At 34.8% G+C, this 27,995-nt stretch overlaps 1 protein-coding gene across 3 annotated transcripts in view; it reads right to left on the bottom strand.

Moving 5' to 3' along the window:
* Positions 1-27,995, bottom strand: part of SBF2 (SET binding factor 2) — a 211,756-nt gene that overhangs the window by 115,582 nt on the left and 68,179 nt on the right. For all 3 annotated transcript variants that reach the window (XM_081942456.1, XM_081942458.1, XM_081942457.1), the window contains exon 3: positions 5,780-5,917. In XM_081942456.1, the coding sequence (XP_081798582.1) occupies positions 5,780-5,917 (138 nt within the window). The remainder of the gene's footprint in view (positions 1-5,779; positions 5,918-27,995) is intronic.

Raw genomic sequence — 27,995 nt, 5'->3', positions numbered from 1 at the left:
TCACTAGAGAACTTTAAACAGGCTAGATGAACATCTATTAGAGATGTTCTAGTAGATTCGAAACTAAGCAGATGTTCGACTAGATTATCTGTAAGGTCTCTTCTAGCTCTATGATTATATGACTTGCACTGCTCTCTCATACGGTTTCCTTTTACATAAAAAAACCCCTTATCAACCTAAAGTGTCCACCCTCGATTCTCTTCCTCAAGTGGGCAAGATAGATCAGGAGTTGAAAGTATCTAGAAAATAATCTAAATGCAGGACCTCTAAAACTTAGTAAATTCCTGCATTTTAAAATTCCAGCTTGTAACTTAGGCAACATTTCGGTCCTTCATGCAAACAAATGATTTAACCTCCTTTTGCTAGAAGAAAGAAATGTAAACAGAATGAAGAACAGAAGAGAGTTGTGGCTTCGCAGAAAGTTGTAGCAGAACTGACAGATTTTTTTCAAACATATTACTCAGCATTTTGTACAATAAATGACATAAATTCCATATATGGCAATTAAACAAACATTATTACATCAAGTTTATACTAGTCACAACCAGTATCAAAGATGATACATGTTCTTTCATTTCCAACATTCCAAGCATTGTTTAACAAATACGAAATGACACAATAAACTGTAGACAATGTTCTGAGTTTCCAGTTATTGTATGTTCTCTTTCTGATGGTGCTAAATTATTTCTTCACATCTATTGTAAGCTTTTAACATCCTCATCCTTATTTATGAGGATGAGGAAAAGGCACTGCACAATTCTGTATATCTGGCACAAGTAAAGTACAAACAACCTCATGATAATAATAAATTTTCTTTTACCATTAGGAATAATGGTAAATCCCTCCTCCCTCTCCCTGCACATTTAGTAACCAGATGATCACATACTTTAGCAAATTTTACATATGTTCCTGCTTACTAAAAATAAACTGGATATTTACCTTTCTATAAAGCAGGGCCTCCCAAATATTTTGATTGATGGGAACATTTGGAATTTAGAGAGCATAAATTTGGAGGGCACGTTAAAAAAAAACCAGATATACTTATTCTAAAGACTTGTCTACCAAAATAATACCCAGTAAAGCTCTTCATAACAATTTCTAATCGCTTATAAAGCCTATTTCTTCATTTTCCTTCTGAGCAGTAGGCATATTTCCAGAAGAAAGCAGTGGCTGCAGCTTCTTATCTTTTGGCCCTTGGAATAGATACTGGGTCATGAAACCTTTTTAGAAACAAAGACTGGGCTCCAAGCTGCTACTTTGCAGCAAATAATTACTTTCCATTTTTAAAAAATGCAAAAATAAAAAGATACTAGATGGGGCATTGATTTTGGTGGCTACCAATAATAGTGTTTATGAACCTGCTTTTAGTACAGGTGCCAAACTGGAAATCTTCATTTTGGCATTTACTGAAAATATGATGATTTTTAAAGGGTTGTTTGTGTGTGGGTTTGTATATATTTGCACATGTGTGGTGGATGGCAGGTTGATTAATCAAAAGACATTACATATTTTATTTTAAAAAATATATGACAATAGATTCCAGAATTCCATGCATTCTTTCTACATTTATTTGATGAATAATAAAATTGGTTATACCTAACTTGAAATATACATCTGACTTCAGCAGCTTTTGTTAAATAAAATGATTTTAATCTCATTTTAGACAACAATGTTAATTCCAATACAGTATTTTAGCATTAACAGTGCTTCTGGTTTTTTATGTTCCTATATTGAATACAATGTGGAAATTTCATTCATGGATTTGACAATAATATTCTATATGATGTAAGAATTCTGTAGGGAATTCTAAACTATTTTATGATTTAATATATATTTAAACTATTATGTTTCCATTAAAAATTGAATTTTGATCTTAATGTTATATGGCTCTACTCTGTTTCTATCTAAAGAATAGAATAAATATTACTTATTTTAATATTTTACTCTTCACACTGAAATGCATCTCAAAACAGCTTACAACAGAATTATAAACAAAATATGAAAAACAATGAATTAAAACAATACGCTACGTCCATCTCTTTATAGGCTTAATTGGAATTCAGAGCCCTTTGGAGAAATGAAAAATGTGATATATGCATTATACAAGCCACATTAAAAGTTAATTTTAGATGTATGCTACAAAAAAAGTCAATAAAAACCAAGTTAGGTAAAAAGTATTAAAATTCTGTTATTATCCCCTCTTCCATTTTTAAATAAGAACAAAAGAAATCAACTCTGTATATTAAATAATTTAAAATACTGTGACTAAAACACTCTAAGTTTATTCATAATATTGTCTAATCATTTTTTTCCCCTTCTTGCTTTTCTCCATCCCATGCTGCTAAAAGTATTAGGAGGCTGTCCTCTTGCCAAATACATAATTTTCTGGTATTTCTTTCATTCTTCGCTCTATGCCAAAGCCAGAGATGCTTACTTTCCTAATAGAAAAACTGACACTGCTTCAGAATTTAAAACACACAATGATCTGCTTAAATATATTACTGATCAAAAATGGTTAAAATACTTTTGGATTCATATAAACGTATGTCAAAATTATATTCTAAAATTACCATAATATATAGGTATGGCAGGTAGAAAGATGGAAAGATAAATAGAATATACTTGGTGGCTTTTCCATATTTATGGAGCATTTTTTTTTACTGGAAAGTAATTCAGCAATGTGGTATTACAACAATACAATAATAATAATACAATAATACAATAGTAGAGTTGTAAGGGACCTTGGAGGTCTTCTAGTCCGACCCCCTGCCTAGGCAGGAAACACTATACCGTTTCAGACAGATGGCTATCCAACATCTTCTTAAAGACTTCCAGTGTTGGGGCATTCACAACTTCTGGAGGCAAGCTGTTCCACTGATTAATTGTTCTAACTGTTCTCAGTTCTAAGTTGCTTCTCTCCTTGATTAGTTTCCACCCATTGCTTCTTGTTCTACCCTCAGGTGTCTTGGAGAATAGTTTAACTAATATAAATTAATTATATTAATTAGGAATGTTCTCAATATATTATTGAAGTTATATCAGAAGAATTTATTGATACACTTGTCATTATATTAATTACTTTACAGAATATAAAAACCAATACACTTTTTGTGGCATAGTATTTTGGCAACCTGGAGTCCACCAGTATATACAAACTTAGATATAATAAGGGAAAAGAAGTGAACTCAGAAAGAAGTTTACAAGAAAAAACTGACTTAGGTAATGAAGTTTCAAAGCAAATAGATATAACTTAAATATTTATAAAGTTGTCTATAATAATGTTCCTAGAATAAAAAAAGCTAATATTAAATGTATTATCATGATTCAAGCAATGATGAATAATAAAACTGCAAAAGAAAAGAAAAAACAAAAAGGTTACTATTCACAGTATTATAAGAGAATTCCATTTGATTTTAGCCAAAAAGCAATGCTAAAAGGAAATGATTTAAAACACTGTAGAAAAAAAATCACAAGAACATATTGCATTATCTGAATGCTTGGATTTTCCCACTAAATCCCATCATGCCAAATAATATGTCATTGACAAATTATTTAAAAATCCAAAGTGGGTCAATTAATTCAGCAACTATTTTTGGATTATTCAGTATCCAAATGTTAATAAGAAACATATTTTAAAAAGAAGTTGCCAAACAGGTTACACCCAAAATCTAAACCAACACTTCTATTTTAAGGAATGTATTCATACCTAAATGCATTTATCTTAAGGGGAAAATATTCCATTTCAGATCTGAATGATGAATAAGAAAATAAATAGGATAGAGCGCATAATTTGTAATTATATAAACACACAGAGATCAATCCCGAATAAATTTTCATAATTTTTTTAAAATTTCATATAGAATCAGTATTTTAGAACACTGCACCATTATACCTTGCATTTCATTATATAATATAGAAATAAAAATTAAGTTAGGTGTGCAGATTTGCTTTCTTCCAATTCACAACCACCAGAGGGAGCAGGATGTTTAAATAAATTCCACTGAAATGTAGTAAGAAGAAAATGATATCAAATCATTTAACACCACTTAAGTGTTATGTTGAATTGTACTCGGGGAAAAACAAAACAATTATGGGAAATATTTCAGTTGTTAGACAACAAAAGCACCTACAATTCAAGTAAATGTTTCTGAGAAGTTTATCTGAGGCTAAATGCAATGAATTAAGCACTGATACATGAAACATATATTAAGACTAGATCAATTGTTAAAATTTTCAGAATTTATTTAGAAATTCATTTAATATAAATATTAATTTAATTCAAGGTTGAGAAGTAACTGTGGCTGTCTTACTGCAAACAGAGCAAAATAATTAAAAGTATTGTTTCCTTGCAGAGAGCTGTTCCTATTGAAATTGAATAGATATTGTTATGTGTGAAAGAAGGAAGAATTTTAAGTAATTAGAGTTATAACGAGTAGGAAGGCACAGAATATGTATCTATATATTTACTTCAGGAAATATCTGTATCTATCTATCCATTCATGCATTGTACACTTGGATTTCAGCAAGGCATTTCACAAAGTAGACCACAACCTACTTCTTGGTAAGCTAGAAAAATGTGGGTGAGACAGTATCACCACCAGATGGATTCATAACTGCCTGACAAACTCCACTCAATGTGTAATCCTTAATGGAATTACATATATATGGAGGGAAGTAAGCAGTGGGGTACACCAACGTTCTGTTTTAGGTCCAGTACTCTTCAATATCTTCATAAATGATTTAGATGAGGGAGTAGAAGGGGAACTCATCAAATTTTCAGATGACACCAAGCTGGCAGTAATGGCCAACTCTCCATAAGACTCAAGAGCCAGATGGATCCTGAGAGACTTGAACACTGGGCCCTTTCCAACAAAATGAAATTCAATGCAGAGAAAAGTAAGGGTTTACACGTAGGCAAGAAAAACCAAATATACAAGTACAAACTAGGCGAAACTTGGCTCAATAGTAACTGCGAAAGGGATCTTTGAGCCCTAGTAGACAATCACTTAAATGTGAGCCAACTGCAGCCACCGATAAAGCCAATACAATCTTCAAGTGTATTAACAGAGGGATATAATCAAGATCACATGAAGAGTTAGTGCTGCTTTATAAGACCTTGGTAAGACCACACTGGAATAATGTATTTTGGTCACAATATAAAAATAGATATTGAGACTCTGGAAGGAGTGCAGAGAAGACCAGCAAAGATGACTAGGGGGCTGGAGGCTAAAACATATGAAGAATGGTTGCAGGGCTATATCTAGTCCCAGCTGGCTGGGGAATTCTGGGAGTTGAAGTCCACAAGTCTTAAAGTTCCCAAGTTTGGACACCCCTGATCTAGTCTAATGAAAAGAAGGACTAGGGTAGACATGATAGCAATGTTCCAGCATTTGAAGGGATGCCACAAAGAGGAGGTGGGTCAACCTATTTTCCAAAGCACTAGAAGGTAGGACAAAAAGCAATGGATGGAAACTAATCAAGGAGAGAAACAATGTAAAACTAAACATGTGGAATCATTTGCCTTCAGAAGTTGTGGGTTCTCCATCAATGGAGGCTTTTAAAAAAAGACTGGACAGTCATTTGTCTGAAGTGGTATGGAGTTTCCTGCTTGATCAGGGGGTTGAACCAGAAGATCTCCAAGGTCCCTTCCATCTCTGTTATCCTGTTACCTGGCAGAGTGTGTGCTAGTAAATATATAAGGGTAGTTTAGTACCCTCTAAGTTGAAAACATATTTTAGATGCTCTCCTACTTGTTTACATTATGCTTTGTCATATTTACCTGCAAATCGATCTCTGCTTCATAGAATGTTAGGCAAGAACAATAGTGTCGTTCAGAGTTTATATCTGTCAAAACCACCACAAAAAATGTAGGCTGCTTCCTTTCTCTGGATAAATGCCATCCTCCAGGTTGACAAAACTAAAAAAAAAAAGCAAGCACACAGAGTGTTTAATACAAAGATGTGTTAGACAACAAGAATAAAACTTATTTTGTAAAATAATTAATAATTGAAAGCACATATAATTTAATATTTCAAAACCAATATTGTGGGGATCTAAAATCAATTCAGAAATATAAGAAATCCAGGATGCAGGAATTGAAAAAAAATCACTGCAGATATTCTACTGATTTTCAAAAGTTTATTTTTCTTCTGGTTTTGTACCAGATTCCATTAATATTTCAGTTTAATTACTAATATCATCTATTTAAAAACACTGTAATTCATGTTTCGTTCTGATACAAAGCTATTGGTCCAAAAGCATTCAAATACAGAATTTATTATGCAGACTAATCCAGGTAACATGATATTTGCATAACAAAATATAATTTAATTTCCCACAAACCTAAAAATTGGTATTGCATTTATAATTTTCAGTTAGGTAAGTATTTAAGCACTTCTCTAATGAGATGTTTTCCCCTTTAAAAATAGTACCCAAAGCTTATTGCTTCCATACATCTTTAGACAACTCTCTGCTAAGTATGACTGCTACTGTTCAGTCTACAACGAATATTTCTGATCTCATTTTCTTATCTATAGTTTTAAAAAGAATGCTAAAATGAAGTCTGAATCAAAATATTTTGAAAGAAAACCTGTTCTATCCCTGAATAAAGTTTTTAATACATGTAAAAAAACCTGATAAAGCTAATGAAATACTTCAAATGGTTTTATTTATTTATTTTTCATCAGTAGAATGGCTTAACTTCAGAAGTTAAGTGGGTGCTCCATCATTGGAGGCTTTTAAGAAGAGACTTAACAGTCATTTGTCTGGAATTGGTATAGGGTCTCCTGCTTGAGTATGGGGTTCAACTAGAAGACCTCAAAGTTCCCTTCCAACTCTATTTTGTTTCACACAATTTACTCCCTGATTTGAACAGGAGGAGCATGGGGACAATTTTCTCTGAGTTCAGAACCTAAGCAAAGTCAGGCATGGTTAGTATACAACCAAGAGGCTAGCAGATTGAACATCACTTCAGAGGAAAACAATGGCAAATTATTTAAATACATTTTTGCAAGGAAAACTACATGAGTATATTCATGAAAATATCAGCTTAACCTGATGTACTAAATATAAATTCTAATAATTATGGTACTTTTTAAATGATATCTGTGACTATCCCATTCAGAGTTTCGTTGTTGACAAGAATCAAGATTATTTACATTAAGGAACACAATACAAAAGCATATTTTCTGAATATTTAATAAACAAAAAGAATGTTTTGATTTTGTGTATGAAAATATTACATGAACTGGCTGTCAGTTTACTAAACAAGCAACATGAATGACATATTCAGCGATGTACTGCAGATCACATTAGTTAGATATTTCTAAGTATCAGATGCAACAAAATAAAGAAGTCATGTGCCCTTTCAAGAAGAAATTCTGTTTAACAATATATTCTGTTATATTTACAGCACTTTATACAGATGTCCTAAGATTATTTATTCATTTAATTTCTCTGCTGCCTCAGCCCACATAGACATTATATGCATATAAATTATAATGAAAGTCATGTAATGTAACAATTTACAATAATAACATAGCATGTTCAGTGCACAGATTTTAATAAAAAAAGATACAATATTGGTCCCTGCTGAAAACAAGCAGTTCAAGTACAAAACCACCCTATATTTATTTATTTATTACTTTGTTGTACTTTTATGCAGCTTCATTCATGCAAATCTTAGTGACTGACAATAGCTGACTCCACAGGAGGGAATTTTTTAGCACATAATACCATGCCTCCTTCCATTGTACTTCACATACTTTAAACCAGGACACACAAGATTCTACTTGAAACAATCTCACTGGTATCCAGATCCTAATCCATGAAGGCTTTTAAAGGTTATTACCTGCACCCTACACTGTGAATTACGACATGTCAAATTCTGATAAAAGCACACCTACTACATAAAGTGCTGTTAATAGCATAATGCTGAAAAACTGGTGATTCCAACATACGGTAGAGCTTTTAACCCAGGATATCAAGCTAGTGTCCCTCCTCATCCGTAATAGTAATTTGGCTCCTTCAAGATTGTTTTTGGAAGCATTTACCTACATTAGAATTTTAATGTAGATGACAAAGTAATCATTTACTCTACTCTGTTTAGATTTTCAATATGCTGGAAATAGAAGACCCTGGATATGGTTTCTGTCAAGTTTCTTGCATTGTTTCAATAAGTTCTGCCAATATCAGTATTAATATCAGAGCAAAAACAGCCAACTTGACTGAGTAAAGCAATGAATTACATATTGGAATTTCAAGGCTTTTTTGCTTCTAATATTTATCTACCTTTTTCATAAGAGCTGTTTTTCACTTTAAAAAAAAAGAACCTCTTGAAGGAGCCGTAACAGATCCTGGTTTCCAACTGCTGCATCTTGAACAGATTTCTGGATCATAAAATAGCCCTATCCTCAGTTACATTTTCAAGAATTTTGTAAGCTGATTGAGAGCAGAACTGAGCCCCAACACTTAGTGTAGTAATTGGCTGTTCTATGGCTAGCGGCATGATGGCAGCAATGGGGCCAGGAAACCTAGTTCTTAACTATTTACCAGCATACCACTGTCTCTACTCCAAATAATGGAAGGAGACTGAGTCTCGGTGTTCTATTAGCATTTATTGAAGTCTTTTTGTGACTAGCATCCTGTCAATAACAATTTCCTAGAAATTTTGCAGAGCAAAGTACATGAAAGAGTAGAGAACAGTGCTATGAATGTTATGAGTGCTATGAATGGAATGCATCCATTCCAGCATCAACTCCAACATCAAATATATTCTGAATACTAAAGTCAACAGTAGCACAGACAAATCTTTATGAAACAGTTGAAACAAAGTCAAACCCATCAACAGCAGTTGTAAATAATAAAAATCAAGTCAATTCTACACAGACGCCAAACAAATGCCAAGGCTGAGAAAGAGATGTCTATGAAGGTTGAAAATGGAACCAAGCAAAATATCAGCAATCAGAAACTCTTGTAAAAAACATGCTTTGAAGTGGGCAAGGATGTTTGAAGAAGCAGACAACAAGATTGTTATAACAAAGATTTGTCCATGTTCTCAGTTTTTTGAATGCAAAAGACCACTCCATTTCCTTCAACATTAAGTTCCTAGAAATTCACTCACCTGTTCACTGACCAGTGAAGGAACTTAGTTAAAAGGACTGTATGAGTGATATTCTTGTCAACAAGCTGCAATGCAATGATTATCTTCCCAGACAATAAATAATGAAAGAGATAATTGAATACCTCTGTATTTGAAAACCAATTGATTACGAGAAAATATTGCTAATGTATAAAGAACAACAAGATCTCTACTTCTTTTTTCTCTAAAAAAATTTTGGGATCATCTGGGCCCTTTGCTTCAACATATTCAGAGAAGTATAGCTCAATGTTTCTCTTAATATTCCGTTTCCACTATCAAACTATACATAATGGGAAAAATGTCTTCTAATACTCACCTGTAACCTGTCTTCCTGAATTTAATACTATTTATTATGACCTCCATTAATTACCTCAAATTATTCAATATGGTTGAATATCAGAAAGATATAACAGATTCTTATATTTCATAGATACAACTACCTGATTCTACCTTTATGTACACATTTTATATTCTCATCATTCTCCATATAACCCAATTTTTCAATGGCAGTTAAATATCATTTGAATTATGTTTCTGTAATTTTATATATGGTATATTAGTGATACATTTTACTTTGTTTAGTGGATTATGTTTAGTAGGTAAATGTTTCCCTTCCCTGTCCAAACATGTCTGAATCTAGGATATGGTGCTCATCTCTGTTTCTTGACCAAAGGGGCCAGCATTGCCCAAAGACATTTTCTGTGGTCATGTGGCCAGCATGGCTATAGGCTAAATGTGCACGGAACACCTTCCCACAAAGTGGTACTTATTAATCTACCTGCATTTGCATGCTTTCAAACTGCTAGGTAGGCAGGAGCTGGGGCAAGGAAGGGGAGCTCACTTGATTGTGCGGGATTCAAGTCTCAAACCCGGGCTGTTAGTTTTCAGCTGACAAGTTCAATGTCTTTGAACACTGAGCCATCATGCCCCTCTATGTTTAGTACCTATGGCTCACAAGTTCCTGTAAGGAAGAACGAAGACATATTTCTATACAAGAGAGAAAATGACTGGTCATTTACAAGTTACATAGTATTCGCTAAAGGACAGTTATGTAATCACCACTTGCAGTGTTCACAGCCAGCTTCCAACAGCAAAGCCAATGGGGAAGCTGGCAGGAAGTCATAGATTGCAGTCTCATGTCATCCCACTTAACAACCTGTGATGACTCACTTAATGGCTGCAGCCAGAACTGATGCAAGTCAGATGTTGTCATATGACACTTGACTTACAACCATGTCACTTATTGATGGAGTTGCTAGTCCCAACTGCAGTTGTTAGTCTGAAAAGGTATTGCCAGATACCCTCTATTATTGTCAAAGGAAAATTTGAAAAGGATAAGAAAATACTGCATAACCTGTCTATCCAGAGTGTTTGTTTATTTAAAAAAAAGCCCCAACCAGGATACAAAAAGAAACCTTTTTAAGAAGTGACATCAATATCACTTGCCTAATGTACTCCCTCTGATGGTACTCAAGAGAATCTCTTTTCTAGTCCCACTTAAAACTGACAAAACGAATCCATTCATTGTGCAGCTTACTGGAGTATGTCAAGGATTTGCCCTATCCAGGATAGGTATCCAGGATAAAGGCAGGAGCAGAACAGATTGGAAATCAACTTCCTAGCTTTTCTGTGCTAAATGTAGCGACTAAAACAAACATAGACTTCATCCAAAAGTGCATGGAGCTGAACTGCCCCACAGGGGATGTAAATCATGTTTATATCCACATAGAAACAACAGCATAACATTATGATACCATGGAAAGACAGGAAGGGTAGGAAATATGTCAGGAACATAATATGTGCCTCAATATATATGGCATAGGATTTAATTAAGAGCATGATAAAATGCTGCATTATCCAAGCTAAATAGATGGTCACCACTCCAAAAATAGAGCGTGAAATATACTGACTGCAAATGAAGCTAAGAAAACCAGCCCAGATGTATAACGCCATTAGCCTGCAGCTGGGCTTAACTCAACAAGGATTTGTAGTTGTTTCATAATGATTGTGATACAATTGTAAGTATTGAACTAATGATCTATTATATTCTGCTACTGTATATAGTTACTTTATTTGGAAATGGGAGACTATAACAATTCACATACTAACCAAATGTGTCGAGCTTCTCTATTCTGGAGATTAATGTTGCTAGTCATTCTGTTGAAATGGCTTTTATTTTTATTTTGACTTTTGGAATATAATGGTTTTTGATTATATATTTTGTATATAGAAAATGAAAACTGCAATGCAAGGCCAGATTTGGTCCTGCAAAACTACATAACTATGTAAATGATAGAAAACAACTATATGAGAGCCCATTTAGACTAGTGCCAGGAAACTGAGTTCTAGTCCCACTTTAGGCATGAAGATTGCCTCATTGACGTTGGACCAGTCACACTTTCTCAGCCCAACTCAATGTTGTTGTGGAAAAAATAAGAGAGGAAGGAATATTAGATATGTTCAGGGCCCTGAGTTATTTATAAAAATAATAAAGGCAGGATTTAAAAAATCTAAAAACTCTCTTTTAAAAAGGCTCAAAATATTTATACAATATTCACCTGACAGGAAGTACAGGTTTTTGTTCTCTTCAATTATCATCTGTGTATTATAGTATTTGCTTTCCATTTATTGGAAACAATATGTGCTGTTGAACAAGAGAAAACACACCAAATGAGCCAACTATAGAAATCTCTAATAAGGATCATTCCATCCTTCTGAGGTCAGTAAAATGAGGACCCAGATTGTTGGGGGCAATATGCTGACGCTTAGAGAGAACTGTAAAACATTGTAAATCTAAGTACTATAGCTATTGCTATCATGTGATGTGACATCTGGAAAAATACGCCATACTCCACTTAATTCTCCAGGGAAAGATTGAAGGCAAATGAAGTCCAGGCAGAAGAACATCATGGGTTCAAAATCTAAGCGCCTGGTTTGGACAAAACTCAGTAGCATTTTTGTGTGTGGCTGTTGATAAAAATAGGATCGTCAACATGGTCACCGATGTCTGATGACGGATCTGGCACAAGAAGAAGAAAAAGAAGGTTCCCCCCTAAAGATAAGATTAACTGACCCAGTTAACTCAAGAGAGGCAGAGGTCGTCCCTAGTGTTTGACTGGTTAAATTTAACTCTTTTGGCAATATCTAAATGGAACTTTGTTTTATTACAGGTATCTTATGTCTTCCCCTTATGTCTTATGTGGTCCTATTTCCATTCAGTTTTATGCTGTCTTTCTTTCCCTGTCCTCTTGTTCCAATTCCATTCCAGGTTTTCATCTTCTTTTTTCTGGAAAGAAGAAGAATGAATTCCTATCCCCTCAAGCCTTTCTGTGGTTGAGGATGGTTAGTGTGACAATGAATTGCTAATAAATGAAATAAATTAGAAATAAGATAACCTACATCAATAATATTGATACTACTACTACTAGTAGTAGTTGTTGTAATAGTAGTAGTAGTGGCTTCTGGCAGCTCTGAGGTTGTCCAGATGCGAAGGAAGAAAGATGATTCAGGGCCTTGGGGTAGAAAAATACTCTGATGACCCCTTTCAGCAACTATGTGATGTGGAATAAATGCTCACATTAACACAACACTATTCTAATACTAATTAAAGCAGCATGTCTTTTCTCAATCTCTATCATAATTGGAGTGGGGGGGGGGGGAAGAGAATGCCAATGTTTTCAGAAGTCAGTTCTTTCCACCAGCTGTTAAAGGAACTTGTAGAAAAGTCTGAAAAAAAAGATGCAGCTGCTTTTCGTTGGAAGAGATGTTGCTGTGCTTGTTTAAGGTTGAAGGCACTTCTTCCAAATCCTTTAAGTGCGCATAAACCAATTTCCAAAGCTGACTCTAACTAGAGTAGACAAAATAGAAAGCCAAGCATTGCATAATTTTAGTGTGTTTAATGAACTCTTTTGTTCTCTTTATGTGGAATTGTCTTAAATTAAAAGTAATTTTCCTTTTCAAATAAATTAAGAGGATTAATTTGTCTGAGACCCCATATCATATTTGGTTATGCCAAATTCTGCTATGTCATGTTGCATTTCAGGTATCATTAATTTTATTCAAAAAATGCAGCCTATTTCTTTGGTACACATAATACCTCCATTGACAGAAACTGTAAATTCATTTATTATATTTCACACTTTCCCAAATTAATATACAAATAAATACCTAGCTATGTTCCTACAAACTAGTACTGCAGACTTGAAATATTCTTTACAGTTTGAGCTACCGCATCTCCAAAACTGGAGAAAACACGGAAAAGGAGATTAAAATTACAATATATTTTCAAAACACAAAGAACACTTTTTCCTCTAAGAAATTAGAAAATTCTTTACAAATACTTTGGGTTGTATCCAGGTTTTCCCTTTTGCAAACAAAAAGGACTGAAAACCAATAACAAACCATGCTGGAGACTGGGGATGATTATTGCCAAATACCTCCCTTTCAACATACCATTTTCATACATATCCAGAGGGTTCCTTAATGTTCTAACCCCAGAGCATGAGGACAAAATCTGATGAAAATTTCCTCCCTTTTGTTCTGTGAGAGCTTCCTAACATTCTTTACAGAAGAATTTCAATTTCAATCCCACTAGCAAATATGTGGAAGAGCTATATGAACACTGATACACCGCCCATGTAGTACTAACCCATTGCTATGAACTCTTTTTCATAGATAGAGATATATAAAGATATGCTAGAGATGCTAGAAATAGTAATAGAGATATAAAGATACAGGTAGTCCTCGACTTACAACCATTCATTTAAGGTTTAAAGTTACAAAGACCCTGCCAAAAGTGACAATTTTGATTGTGTGACTGCAAGGACATTGTGATATAAGTGCAATGTCCTTGCAGTCACACAATCAAAATTTGGATGCTTGGCAACTTCATTTATTACATTGTTATGCCACTCATCTCTCCTACAAGGTAACTATGGACTGATCACAAGTTATAAGCTTGGCAACTAAAGGCATGTAACGGCTGCAGTGTTCTGGTGTAATGTGATCACCATTTGCAACATTTGCAACAGACTTCTGACAAGCAAGTCAGGAGAAGGCTGGATTCACTTAATGACTGCATGACTCACTTAACAACCATGAGGTTTATCAAGCAGAATCCTAGTGAGTAGGATCTGCTTTGTCTCTAGGAATTTACTTGATGGATCTGTTTTCTCTTTAGGAATGTGCTTGATGGAACATTTTGATGTGGAGCCTTCTTGGAAATGCTGAAAGGACTGTGTAGTAGACTGGAGATAGATAATGTATCTCTCCCCCTCTGTTGAGAGACGGCTGTTCAATTTTGACATACATGGCCTCTTTGACCCTTCTTTCAAACCAACGGTCGTCTCTGCCCAAAATGTGGACTTTAAAATGTCTTTTAAATGCAGATGGACTGGTGGATCTTATCCTGATGGTTTGTTCTCCTATGTTGTGCCATGTATTTATGAAGTGGTTGTTTTGTTTCCCCCAATGTACAGATCTGCACACATCTCACATGCAGATAAATGTTCACACCAAAACTTTCTACTCTTTCTATTAATACAATACAATACAATACAATACAATACAATACAATACAATACAATACAATAGCAGAGTTGGAAGGGACTTGGAGACGAGGTTCTAGTAGCTCAAAGGGTGGGACCATTAAAATATAAAGATAAAGAAATAACCATTCTTAAACAGATTCCAAAGAAAGTAAGAGATAAGAGGAAGAAATACTCTTTAGCAAAGAAATTATAATAATAATAATAATACAATAGTAGAGTTGGAAGGGACCTTGGAAGTCTTTTAGTTCAACCCTCTGCCTAGGCAGGAAACCCTATACCATTTCAGACAAATGGCTATCCAACATCTTCTTAAAGACTTCCAGTGTTGGGGCATTCACAACTTCTGGAGGCAAGCTGTTCCACTGATTAATTGTTCTAACTGTCAGGAAATTTCTCCTCAGTTCTAAGCTGCTTCTCTCCTTGATTAGTTTCCACCCATTGCTTCTTGTTCTACCCTCAGGTGCCTTGGAGAATAGTTTGACTCCCTCTTCTTTGTGGCAACCCCTGAGATACCAGAACACTGCCATCATGTCTCCCCCAGTCCTTCTTTTCATCAAACTAGACATACCCAGTTCCTGCAACCGTTCATGTTTTAGTCTCCAGTCTCTTAATCATCTTTGTTGCTCTTCTCTGCACTCTTTCTAGAGTCTCCACATCTTTTCTACATCGTGGCGACCAAAACTGAATGCAGTATTCCAAGTGTGGCCTTACCAAGGCATTATAAAGTGGTATTAACAGTTCACATGATCTTGATTCTATCCCTCTGTTGATGCAGCCTAGAACTGTGTTGGGTTTTCTGGCAGCTGCTGCACACTGCTGGCTCATATTTAAATGGTTGTCCACTAGGACTCCAAGATCCCTTTCACAATTACTACTGTTGAGCAAGATACCACCTATACTGTGCCTGTGCATTTCGTTTTTGTTGCCTAAATGTAGAACCGTACTCTTTTCACTATTGCATTTCATTTTATTAGATATTGCTCAATGTTCAAGTTTGTCAAGATCCTTCTGTATCTTCTGCCTGTCTTCTGGAGTGTTGGCTATTCCTGCCAGCTTGGTGTCATCTGCAAATTTGATGAGTTCCCCATTTATTCCCTCATCCAAATTGTTGATGAAGATGTTGAAGAGTACTGGGCCTAAAACAGAGCCTTGGAGTACTACACTGCATACTTCCCTCCATGTAGATGCAGTTTCATTAAGGACTATATGTTGAGTGTGGTTGGTCAGCCAGTTACGAATCCATCTGGTGGTGATGTTGTCTAACCCACATTCTTCTACTTTATCTAGTAGTAGGTTATGGTCTACCTTATCAAATGCCTTACTTATTCAGTGCATCCTTGTACAGTAAAACAAAAACAATCAAATTTCTAAATTTTGAATCTTTTAACCATTTGAAAATAAAATCTTAAGGCATGCCGCTATAGAACTATAGAATCGAAAAGGAAAGCCCCTTTTGTAGCAAGACTATAAATACTACAATAATTAAGGGACTTTTTTTAGACACTATGGTCAACAATAGACATTATTCATCTTTATATTCCTGATATACAGATGTTTTATAACAAAAACAACTAAAAACCTGTTGACAACTCATGAGTTCTTACAGAAACCAGAGCTGTTGACCTTTGGGGAAAACATGCCAGTTACTTGCTTGGAATGAACAATTCAGAATATTAAAAACAAGCTTTAATGTATTTTGAATGAAAAAATAAATTCTCCAAACTGCTTGGTTTATTTCCAGCAACTTTCCAAAAATTTCTTTAACTCTATAACTGCCTCTAGACAAAAAGCTTTCATGGAATTTGATATCTGAAAAGTTCATGGTGCTCTGCAGCTCAGCCAATAATATGAATTGATGTCAATCTATGAAAGAGAGGATTGGAAACCAGACGAAAGAAGAAAAATATCAAATATGATTTTATTCAATAAATATTTTTCAATAGGCGCTTACAATATGAGTCAGATAAATGATTATTTTTATTTCATTAATGCCTTTTTATCTTGTTTTGCGCTTGAAAGTAATCCCTCATTAAAAGATGAATATGACACACAAGAATTAGGAAAGATAAAAATAGTAAACTTAGGCCATAATTGCTAGTTACAAGTTCCATAACATTGCTATCTCTCCTAGAATCCCATCTTATTTTGTTGCACAATACTCCCCTTGAAAATGACCAAAAGATGTAGGCTAATATAATTGATATTGTACATGCAAGAATCGACCAATAGGTGTTAAGTAGTCATTTTTATCTAACTGTTTACATCTCTCCAGTTTTTACTGATTTCTCAATTAGTCTGATCCGAAGTTGTTCACTGCTACATATTGGTAGAAATGTGAATGCTTGTTGTAATGCACTGGTAGAAGTGAGAAAGGACCATTTATCTGCATTTTATTGATTATAAATCCACTTAATATTCAGCAATAAGGCGGGAAATGCGGACATTTAATGCATCATCAATTCAATTTCTAGTCTTATCAATCAAACTCTAACTTCATATACCTGCATCAAAAAAGAAAAAAAGGAAGAAGCATTTGAACTCTGTCTTGTGTCACTATTGGATATATTTGAATTAGGCTGGTCCAAAAATGAATTGTTGTAAGTTGGAGAACTATATGTACTGGCTAATGGAATGGAATTTAAATACTTCTTTCAGCAGAGATAAAGGTATAGATAACATTTCCCTCAGTTTGGAATCAGATTTGTTCAATACCAATCATACTGGAGGCCAATTATCAGAGTTATTTGATTAGAACTGAGCATGTGCTCCTGAATTTTTCTGGGCTCTATCTTCTCACTTGATCTAACTCAGGGGTGTCCAAACTTGGGAACTTTAAGACTTGTGGACTTCAACTCCCAGAATTCCCCAGCCAGCCATGCTGGGAGTTGAAGTCCACAAGTCTTAAAGTTCCCAAGTTTGGACACCCCTGATCTAACTAAATTTAAATAGAAATAGAAGAAAACTCTGGGAAAACTCTGGGATTTCCATTATCATATACGACTTTTAACATTATCAAATTTATTATGAATGGGTTTTCACAAATTGGTTTTGAAGGCTGTTTCTGGAAAAAGAACACCCGATTGCCCAGTATGTTATGGCTGCATTTAAGAGCTTGTGAAGATTTGGCTAACACAAGCTAATTTTCCATTTGTTAGAAAAAGCAATATGATTCTTTGGATAAAACATTCCTTGAAACATGAGAATGTAACAGGGATGTTGGCAGGTCAATTATCTTGCTAGTAAATGCAATTTTACATGTCGCTAATGCTTTTATCCTATGAAATAGCAACTTTCATTACAAAAATGTTAAAAAACAGTATTCAAAGTTTTTGCTTTAGTTTATTAACTAATAATTCTTCTTGCCTTCCCACCATTTTCCATCACTGACTATCAAGAGTTCGTCTCTTCACAAAACAATGAGGACCTAGATTGTTGGGGGCCATATGCTGACTCTGTAAACTGCTTAGAGAGGGCTGTAAAGCACCGTGAAGCGGTATATAAGTGCTACTGCTAAATGCAGTCATTTGTAGACATTGATTAATAACTTATCTGATATCAGATTTTTCTTTAAAAACATATGTCCTTCCCTGAATTTAATGCAACTTGCAAGTTACTTCTGGGCTGCAATATAGCAAAACTATAAAAGGATCAAGTACACTTAGAACTCAGCTTCTTTGGGACTGTTTGCAATCCTATACACTCTTTTTTTGTTTCTCATAAGTAATCAATTTTAATGTTACTTACACAGATTATACCTATTTATAGAATAGACTAGTAATAGATGTTTTGTTTGCTAACAGTTTTCTATTACTATTATTACTGCTATAGCTCTCCCTACATTTTCCACCTCTATTTTAGCCAATCTTTTGTAATTACTAAGGATTCTTTTGTTCAGATTATCTTAACTCACTAACATTCCTCATTTCAAAAAGAAGCTTTGAAGTACATGGTTTCTGTGGGTAGAACACACCTATCTGTAGTTCCTTAAACCACATACATTTTTTTGGGATTATACTGCAGCAGGAGAAAACAGCTATGCAAGCCCAAGAAAAGCAGTTCTTTTAAGAAACTGTGGAAGGGTGTTATGTTAACACCCATTTTCTGACCCTCCTTTTGCATTCAGATCCAAAGAGCTGCACTGCCTCACTTAATATCATTTCTCGTATGAGACAAATCTTATTCTACTATTTTTTCACTGAACAATTTCACTTTATTTAATTATATCATTCTTAATTTCCTTTCTCCCAACCTCAAACACATGAATATCATAATTGTCTGTCAAAATTTGTAAAGGCAAATACAATTCTTCCCCATTCTTCTCACATCTGTTCTGTGAACTGAAACAGGTTAAAGATGATACTTGGCCCCCAAACACCCATTTCTTTCATGCACCTGCTTGTTTCTCATCTTCTCTCCCAGCAATATGAGGAGACATAAACTTCCATCACCTTATTTTTTTCCTAAAAATACTGTCTCTTGAAGTGTAACCCATTCCATTTCAAACAATATATCATAGTAATGCTTATATACTTAAAGTGTCTAGACAAAAGAAAAAATCCTATTGTACTTTATGATCCAAGTCCTTTCACTGATATCAGTCCATCATTTTAAAAAGCTACTTTTAAAAACTTACTGAAAGCCATACTAAAAAATAGTATCTGTACATAATCAAAACATATTGCCTTTTCATTTTAAAGTTATGTTACAGGATTACAGAGACAAGTGCTACATTCTCCAAAATCCATAGGGAGGATATATTATTATCTAGCTTAACTGCTGTGATCAGCTGGAAAACACAAAAATTATGTTGACCATAGTTGATAGGACCACTTAGATCACTAATTATACATATCAGTGAGAATGAGAAAGTAATAAGAAACTTTCGATTTTCAAATTACAAGTGATATAAAAGTAAGTAAAATGTACTTTGCCTTTCCTGACATAACACTGATTATTTTCCAAAGAAATAAGAAGCTACTTCCCTTTACCAAATCGATATTAGATTTAGCAATAAAAGTTTGATTCAAAGTGAAATCAGATGTAATAGAAGTAAAATTGCGTACATTTTTCCCATCTTGCATATATGACAAGTTCTTTAATTAATTAGGATTTTATGTTTGAGAGAAAATACATGAAAATGATGTTTTTGTAAATCAGGGGTGTCAAACTTGTGGCCCATGGGCTGGATGCATCCTGTGCTGGCCCCACCCTCGCCCAGTTTAGCGAAAGGGGGAAAAGTCCTGATATATCAAGTGATGACGCCGTGACAATGCAAACTTGATACCCCTGTTCTAAATGGTTGATGAGACATTATCTCTGGGTGTAGCTGGTCTTCTGCCACCTCTTTGTAAATAGCAACCAGAATGCACCCTTTACTTGCCAGGTATCCTGCTATTATTAAATATTACAGTAGATGTGCATTTTGTTTTTTACCAAATCAGAAACAACAGTTTTAACAACTATTGAGGTTGCACAAAAATATTATATCATCCATCAATATCATCATAGGGAGTATTCTAACATGTACTTGTTAATGCTACCCACATCTTTTGAAACATTTTATAAGTTAGTTGACCCCTTACACGTTGGAAATCTGAAAAAGTAGTTTTATATCAAAGATTACAGTAAGACAGCAGTGGAAACAATGTACAGGGGGGAAATAATGCAATGAAGCCTATCTATCTATCTATCTATCTATCTATCTATCTATCTATCATCATCTATCTATCTAATGAATATAAATGTTCACCTCTCAAAAGGAATTTTGGGCAGGCAAAAAATAAGAATGTTACTCAATAACATTGAGTATGATTTGAACATGGACTTATATATGAATAGAATACCAGAGTTAGAAAGGACCTTGGTGATTTTCTAGTCAACCCCCCACCCTTTAATTCAAGCAGGAAACCCTTATATCATTTCAGACAAACTGTTTTCCAATCTCTTCTTAAATCCTCCAGTGTTGGAGTACCCAAAACTTCTGGGGATAAGCCATTCCACTGATTAATTGTTGTGTCAGGAAATTTCTCCTTAGTTCTAGATTGATTCTCTCTTTCATTAGTTTCCATTAATTGCTTTTTGTTTTACCTTCAGGTGCTTTGGAGAATAGGCTGATCCCTTCTTCTTTGAAACACTGCTATCGTGTCACCCCTAATCCTTCTTTTCATTAAACATACCCAACCCCTGCAAAAGTTCTTCATGTGTTTTATCCTCCAGTCCTCTAATCTAGAATCTCAACCTCTTTTTATATCATGGAGACCAAAACTGGATGCAATATTCCAGCTGTGGTCTTACCAAGACATTATAAAGTGGTACTAACATTTCATATGAACTTGATTCTATCCCTCTGTTAATGCAGGCTAGTACTGTGTTGGTTTTTTTGGCAGTTGCCGTATACTGCTGGCTCAGTATACTGCTTGGACTCCAAGATCCCTCTCACAGTAACTACTATTGAGCCAGAAAGCACCTATTCTATACCTGTGCATTCAGTTTTTCTTGCCTAACTGTAGAATTTTATTTTTCTCTATATCTATTTTGTTAGATAGATGTATGGATCGAGTCCAAATAATACATACTGGGAATGTGGGTAATTTTGTTATGCACTAAATATTTAGAGTAGATAATACCCACTAGTAAACTATATTTAGAAAACTATGTAGCCTAAAAGATAGTTATGTAGCACAAGGTTAAATTTCTTTTAAGAAAACATTGCTAAAAGTTCAAATTCCTTAATCAAAACAGCACATTAAGTGTTCATAATTGTCTCAAAAATGACCACTCTCATTTTCATCATATTTTAAATGCATTCTAATATGCAAGAAGTACAAATCATGAAAGATCACTATTGAACCTTCTTAGTTACCTAACTTTCAGCTCATATGAAATAAAATCATACACAGAACAAAGAATTTTCAATCACTATTAGTTTCACAGACATCCATAAATACAATGTTTTCTGCATGATTACTTATTTATTAATCATATTTATATGACTGCCCATCTCATGCTGGCTGACATTCAATGAATTTCTTAAAGCTGCATGTAAAATACATATGAACAGAACATGATGTCTCAAAAAATACATTTTTTTAAAAAAAAATCTCAACATCAAATGGTAAGATTTGAACTCCACAAAATCTAGAAGTACAAATTATTTTTAAAAACCTATTTCAATTTGTATCTTAGGGATACAGATCAGATTAGTGGTTTATAAAAAAAGAAATATTTTAGAATTCCTATTTCCATGTAATTAACTTTCCAGGTGATTAATATAGGCGAAAGTATACTATTTCTAACTTGCTGGGGCTTGCACAGATCTAAACAATCTTTCTTAAAGTGTTTCTTTTGCTTTTGGTAGATACATATTGAGATGGTGCTGGAATAGAGGTAGACCTTGAGATATGACCACAATTGAGCCCAAAATATATTTTGCTAAGTGAAACATTTGTCAAGTGAGTTTGCCCCATTTTATGACTTTTCTTGCCACAGTTAATGAATCACTGTAGTTGTTAAGTTGGTAACATGATTGTTAAGTGAATTTGGCTCCCCCATTGTCTTTGCTTGTCAAAAGTTTGCAAAAGGTGATCACATGACTTTGGAGTCATGTGTGAAAAATGGTCATAAGTCACTTTTCTCAGTGCTGTTGTAACTTTCAATGCAACTCCAAGAGAACAAAAACTATGTTGGCTGTGGAGAGTTATTTCTGCAGTTGTTCCTCCTTCTCCTCATCACCATCATCATTTTAGCCACTATCTACCCATTGCAGGAAGAAGGCCTTTTTCACATGTTTCCAAACAATATGGTCCTGAACTTTCTTTTGCCAATTGGGGCTGCAACACTTGCTGGTGTGATAGGTCTCCTTCGTGGATGTTTTTTATCAAGCGGGGTCCATTCTGCAGTTGCTACCATTCAGAAAACAATCAAAGGCCAATACAGTATATGGGAAAGTGAAAGCCAGCAAGAGGTTTTACAAAAATTGTGACCAAAATATGTGGAGAACATCACTACCTTTCAGCTAAGAGATCAGAAGTATGAGGGGAAGTAGCCATATGAAGACCTGGGCAAGGAGATGAACAAACAAGACTATGAAGATCTGGGTTTTTACTCTAGAGCAGACAAAACATAAATAACAGACGAAGTTGTTATTTATTAATAAGATTTTCCATTGGTCCTTTCTAGAAAAATCACTTTTTCATAATCTTGGGGATAACCAGAGCCATTAACTGCACATGGAAAACCAACTAGGATGGAGTGACTCAGGCAATTAATGGACCCTATGGTCTTTTCAAATTGTGTTTGGTAAGGAATTTGGAAAGCAATTCAGCTGAGTAGCTAGTTAATTTCTAGAACACAGAATAACAAAGGTGTAGGATCAGAATGCTCTCTAATGTCATTTCTGACTGGCCAAACCCAGGGAGCTGCTTGGCATAATGGGAGCATTAGGAGATGAAGCAATAAAAGAGCCACCTAGAAGGATGGTAAATGAAGATGAGAAGATATGGGTACAAGTTCAAATTCAAGGCTTCAGTGGACAGGATGGTCCAGAATAGGTAATTTTCCACCTTTATTACAACCTCATAATGCCATGCAGTGGCATTATGAGGTTGAAATTTAAAATGAGCTAGGCCTTATTAGCAAAACATGACACAGAAGAGCCAACAATAGGACACTGCTAAATTGTCTAGGCACTTGTCTTCTCGAGCTGGATTTGTCATTTGGGTAAAATATGAAAAGATGCCATGTGTGATGTCTTCTTATGTTTCCTGGAATGAGTTTGATCTTGTGGGTCTTGGTGAAATGGACATGGTTCTTGATGAAACAAACTCTAGCTCCTTTGGACATTATTCTTGCCCTGTTTCACTGCTACAAGCTGCCAGAGACAAGATTGACTCCTCCTATGATGATACTTCGGAAGCTTGTTAATCCCTGGCTGATTAAAAAGCCTCTGGGAATTGAATGAATTGTAAGTGATGAAACTGTAGATTCAGTAAGGGTGCAATTATTTGGATGGTTATTAACTATTACGCTTGTATGAGGTAAATTCCTTTCTGACTTTCATACATCTCTCAGTGAGTCAGATTAAAACAGCACAAAAGTTGCAGAAATGAGTAAATAACCCAACACAAACTTTCAAGTAGACTTTCGCATGAGACTCTTTAGTCATGTTTTGATAAAAATATATAATTTTAAAAAAAATAAAGAATTGAGGGTTGAAGCACAACTCTAGATAGGATATGTAATCTGGATCATTTCAGGAAGAGTTCGATCTAGTTCGATCCCAAGTTCAGAACAAGCAGCAGGGAAATGGCATACCATTCTAACATTATCAAATACAAAAAGAAAGAAAAAAGAAATCTAAAAAGCTAGAATTTTTATTAATCGTAATAGAATAAAAACTATAGAAAAGTTAACCATTATAGAGAGGTGAGGAAGACAATAAAACACACCAAATATTATACAAAACAATGCATTTTTTAAAGAATACACTTAAGTGTATTTGAAATCTAGTGTCTTTATTTTAAAGATACCTGCAGGTTTTTTCCTGTGACAAAATTAATGAAATTTGAGTGAAGATGACACTAATATAATTACCAAGCTAAATGTGTTCCTAATGATGCTAGAATGAACATGCCCTGCATTGGTCTGATTTTGATTGTACAAATTCAGTCAAAATAAAATTCAGACTATGGGAAATTAAGGGCTCAGTTGCAGCTTCCTGCGATCATGTGATTGCTGTTTGTGACATTCCCAGATGGCTTTCAACAAGCAAGGTCAATGACAATGACCACCCAGAAGACAGAATCATGCTTAGTGAGTGTGATTTGCTTAACAATCAGAACTAGAACTGATGAATTGCCATTATAAGTTGACTGCAGTCAAGTGATTTTTCATTTTGACCATGTTATTTAGTAACAGAATTGCCAGTCTCAAATGTCGTTGATGAGGACTACCTATGTAATGCACAACTGACAAAATCACAATAGAAATCATACCACCAATATTATTTAAGTCCCTGTTAGTTTTGCATTTGTTCATTTTTAAATTTGTTTCATTCAGCTTTGATTACACTACATCCTGAAAATTATCAATTTACCTATTTGTATCTTTTCAAGTTTCAATTTATTTGTCACAAACTTGTTTCTAAAGCAGACCAAACTGGATTACTTAACTAATAATATTTTTGTTTAAGTTTAATTTTGCATATTAATATAAATTCAAAGTTTATGCAATTTGTTCTCTAATAAGGCTATGTAGAATACTAATGAACATACATTTTGTAGTCAGTCTTGTGAGGGATGTAACCCTAAGCTTGGCTTGGCAATGTATATAAGCTATGATTGTTACAAATGTTATTGTTACTTTAAATGCTTAAGAGATGTAATTGGCTTGTTACCTCAAACAGCTATAAGAGGGAGCCAGAATGGCTGTTAGCTCTCTGTTTTGTTAGAAGCTGATCGATGTATTTTGAGGTATTGTGGTTTGCTACTGTTTAGCTATACTTTGTGTGTTAGACTGACTATTTTAATAACTGAATTACTGAACCATGTATGACTTGGACTGTTAACTGGACTCTGAATACTTCTATATTTCTACATATTAAACTACTATATTTTTATACTATTCAGTGTCTCTGTATACTGGTTTGTGCGTTATTCCATATCACTCTCATTACGCTTCTCTGCATACTTACTCTCCCAATGTGGAGCTTGATTACTTAACAATTCTAACATTAAATATGTGTAATAGTAATGATATATGTGTTGAAACTTACACTGAATCTAATTCAAATCCTTAAACTTGAAAACCCAAAGCTACATGTTTATACATCTAATATTATGATTTCCAGCAGTATTAATTCTATGACCAAAATATTAATATGTCATCTTTATCATTTTTCCTGAAAATAAACCACAGCAAAATTTAAAACATGAAACATAATTGGGTGTATCTAATAATTATGTGGCTCAATAGTTAATAATTACACTGAATCATTAAGATGCTGATGTGTCACATAGATGAATACTTCAAAAAACTTTTACAAAATCTAATTTCATAGTTTAAATTTTTTCCTAATATGGTGGCATGTAGAGAAAGGTAAAGTATTTCTTGGATGTTGCCAAACACATCCATGGAGTTTCATGATTAATTCTTGCCTATGATCATTTTCTCTTATTACGTTATAAATTAAATTATAATATCATTATCCTAATATATGCAGGCAAAACATTCATCAGTAATTATTTGTTGCTACTCATCACAAGCCCACTCCCTACTTATGACTTCCAGCAACATTAATCAGTATTAGTCCATGTTACCATGTATTCATCTGGATTTATGTATTAAGACCTCTTAAACTTACCTGTGCTTTCCCCCCGAAACTGAATGAGACATTGCATTATAACACATCTAGTAGAAGACAATTTAAACTCCGAATTCTTAAGACTTCAGTCATTTCATTTGTTTTCAGTATTGTTCTGACATCTTTTTTACATTCATTTTTGTTTTCATCATTCCCATTTTGGCTGTTGCTTACTATGTTTTTCCTGTCTTTTCTCATGACCTGTCCATGTCTACACTTCTTGTCTTAAAAGAATTAAATCTGTCAAATTCCAGACAGAAAAAGAAAGGAACATGTGTTCCTCTACAGGCATTATTATACCAAACTAAAACATTGTTTAGATCAGGTCGCTAATGGACAGAATGAATTAGATATTTTATAAAGAACAAGTTCATACATTGTGATACGAAATGCAAAGTCTGAATGCTAAAGCAAATTCCAAAATTAGTTCAATTTTAGAGTTAAACCAAAGTCAAAGTATTACCCAAAAACCAGAATCCTGGAACATCCCAAAGTAAATGTGAACAATTCAGGCTGAAAAATAAATAGGATACTGGCATAAGAATTAGAATATTGTAAGAGCACGTATGAAATATGGCTTTCAGTGAAGAGAAGATAGAATTGAAGTGTGTTTTGTCCCATTTTACAACTCACTACAGTTTAGTAACACATTTGTTAAGTGAATCTGACTTCCCCGGTGATTTTGCCTATCAGAAGGTTGCAAAAGGTGATCACATGACCCCGGGACACTGTAACCAGTGTCAGAATTTTGTCAGAAATTTGAATTTTGAACACATGTACCAAATTATGTGTCTGAATTTTGAACACATGGATCAAATTATTTTTCTTACAGTACACAGTGACCAGTACTCTTACAGGAAAGATATGACACTTCAGCAATGATAAAATTTGGTTGAAGATTACTGATGACTAAACCACATTCCTTTTCATGAACTCTTTATAGACAGCCAAAAAGTTGAAAATATTGTATGGTTCCTGCTATAACTTTTTAACTCTGCACAGCAGCACCCGGAATATGAGGACAGATGCTACTACCAAGGAATCAGTATCAGGCACCTGAAATACTTGACATCCTTTGGAACAGGTCATCAGGTTTCCTATGAAGAATGTGTTAAATGCAGCATCTCCTGTTCTCTACAGACTTAAATGATAGTTGGTATTACCTGAACTGTGATTTTCAGAGTTGTTTGCAGGATGATCCATTGATGGGTATAGTCATGTCCAATTGGCCTCGAGACTGGATTGAAGCTGAAGCCACGCCTCTGAGCTCCTCCTTTCAGACTCCAGTTTCAATGCAATGTGCGCTCCCGAGATCCTGAAAACAAGTCACAAAGGAGACACCTCCACCTGCCATGCTGTCTATCTAACTAGGGTGGGAACTGGACCGTCCTGCAAACAACTCTGAAAATCACAGTTCAGTTAAGACCAACTGTCATTTTCCAGATTGGGTTTGCAGGATGGTCCATTGATGGGCACTGGTAGGCTCTGTGCCTCATAGGCGAAGGTGATAGCCAACCGAATCCGATGGCTAATGGTGGAGGAAGAGACTCTCTTCCCTAGGGATGAAGGTTGGAACGATACAAACAGGGCTTCAGACCTCCGGAATTCAGCTGTACGCCTCAGATAGATCCGTAATGCCTGCCTCACATCTAAGCGGTGCCACTGGTATTCCTGCTCCCTGGCTGGGGCCGGATAGCAGACCGGTAACACGACCTCCTGCGAGTGGTGAAAAACCAAATTAACCTTGGGACGGGTCAAGGCGAAGCATGGAACACAGATCGTCCCTGGAAGAGAGAGCTCCCAGCTCAGACACACACCTAGCCAAAGTGACCGCTATGAGGAACACAACCTTACACATGAGAAGCTTCCTGCTGACAGTCCGTAATGGTTCAAAGGGCTCGGCCATAAGGGCCCACAGCACCGTTGGGAGATCCCACATGGGATCCCA

This window comes from Natrix helvetica (genome assembly GCF_964273705.1).
Source record: "Natrix helvetica genome assembly, chromosome: 1".
In the NCBI taxonomy this organism is placed as follows: Eukaryota; Metazoa; Chordata; class Lepidosauria; order Squamata; family Natricidae; genus Natrix; species Natrix helvetica.
This window is presented reverse-complemented; position numbering and strand designations above follow the sequence as displayed.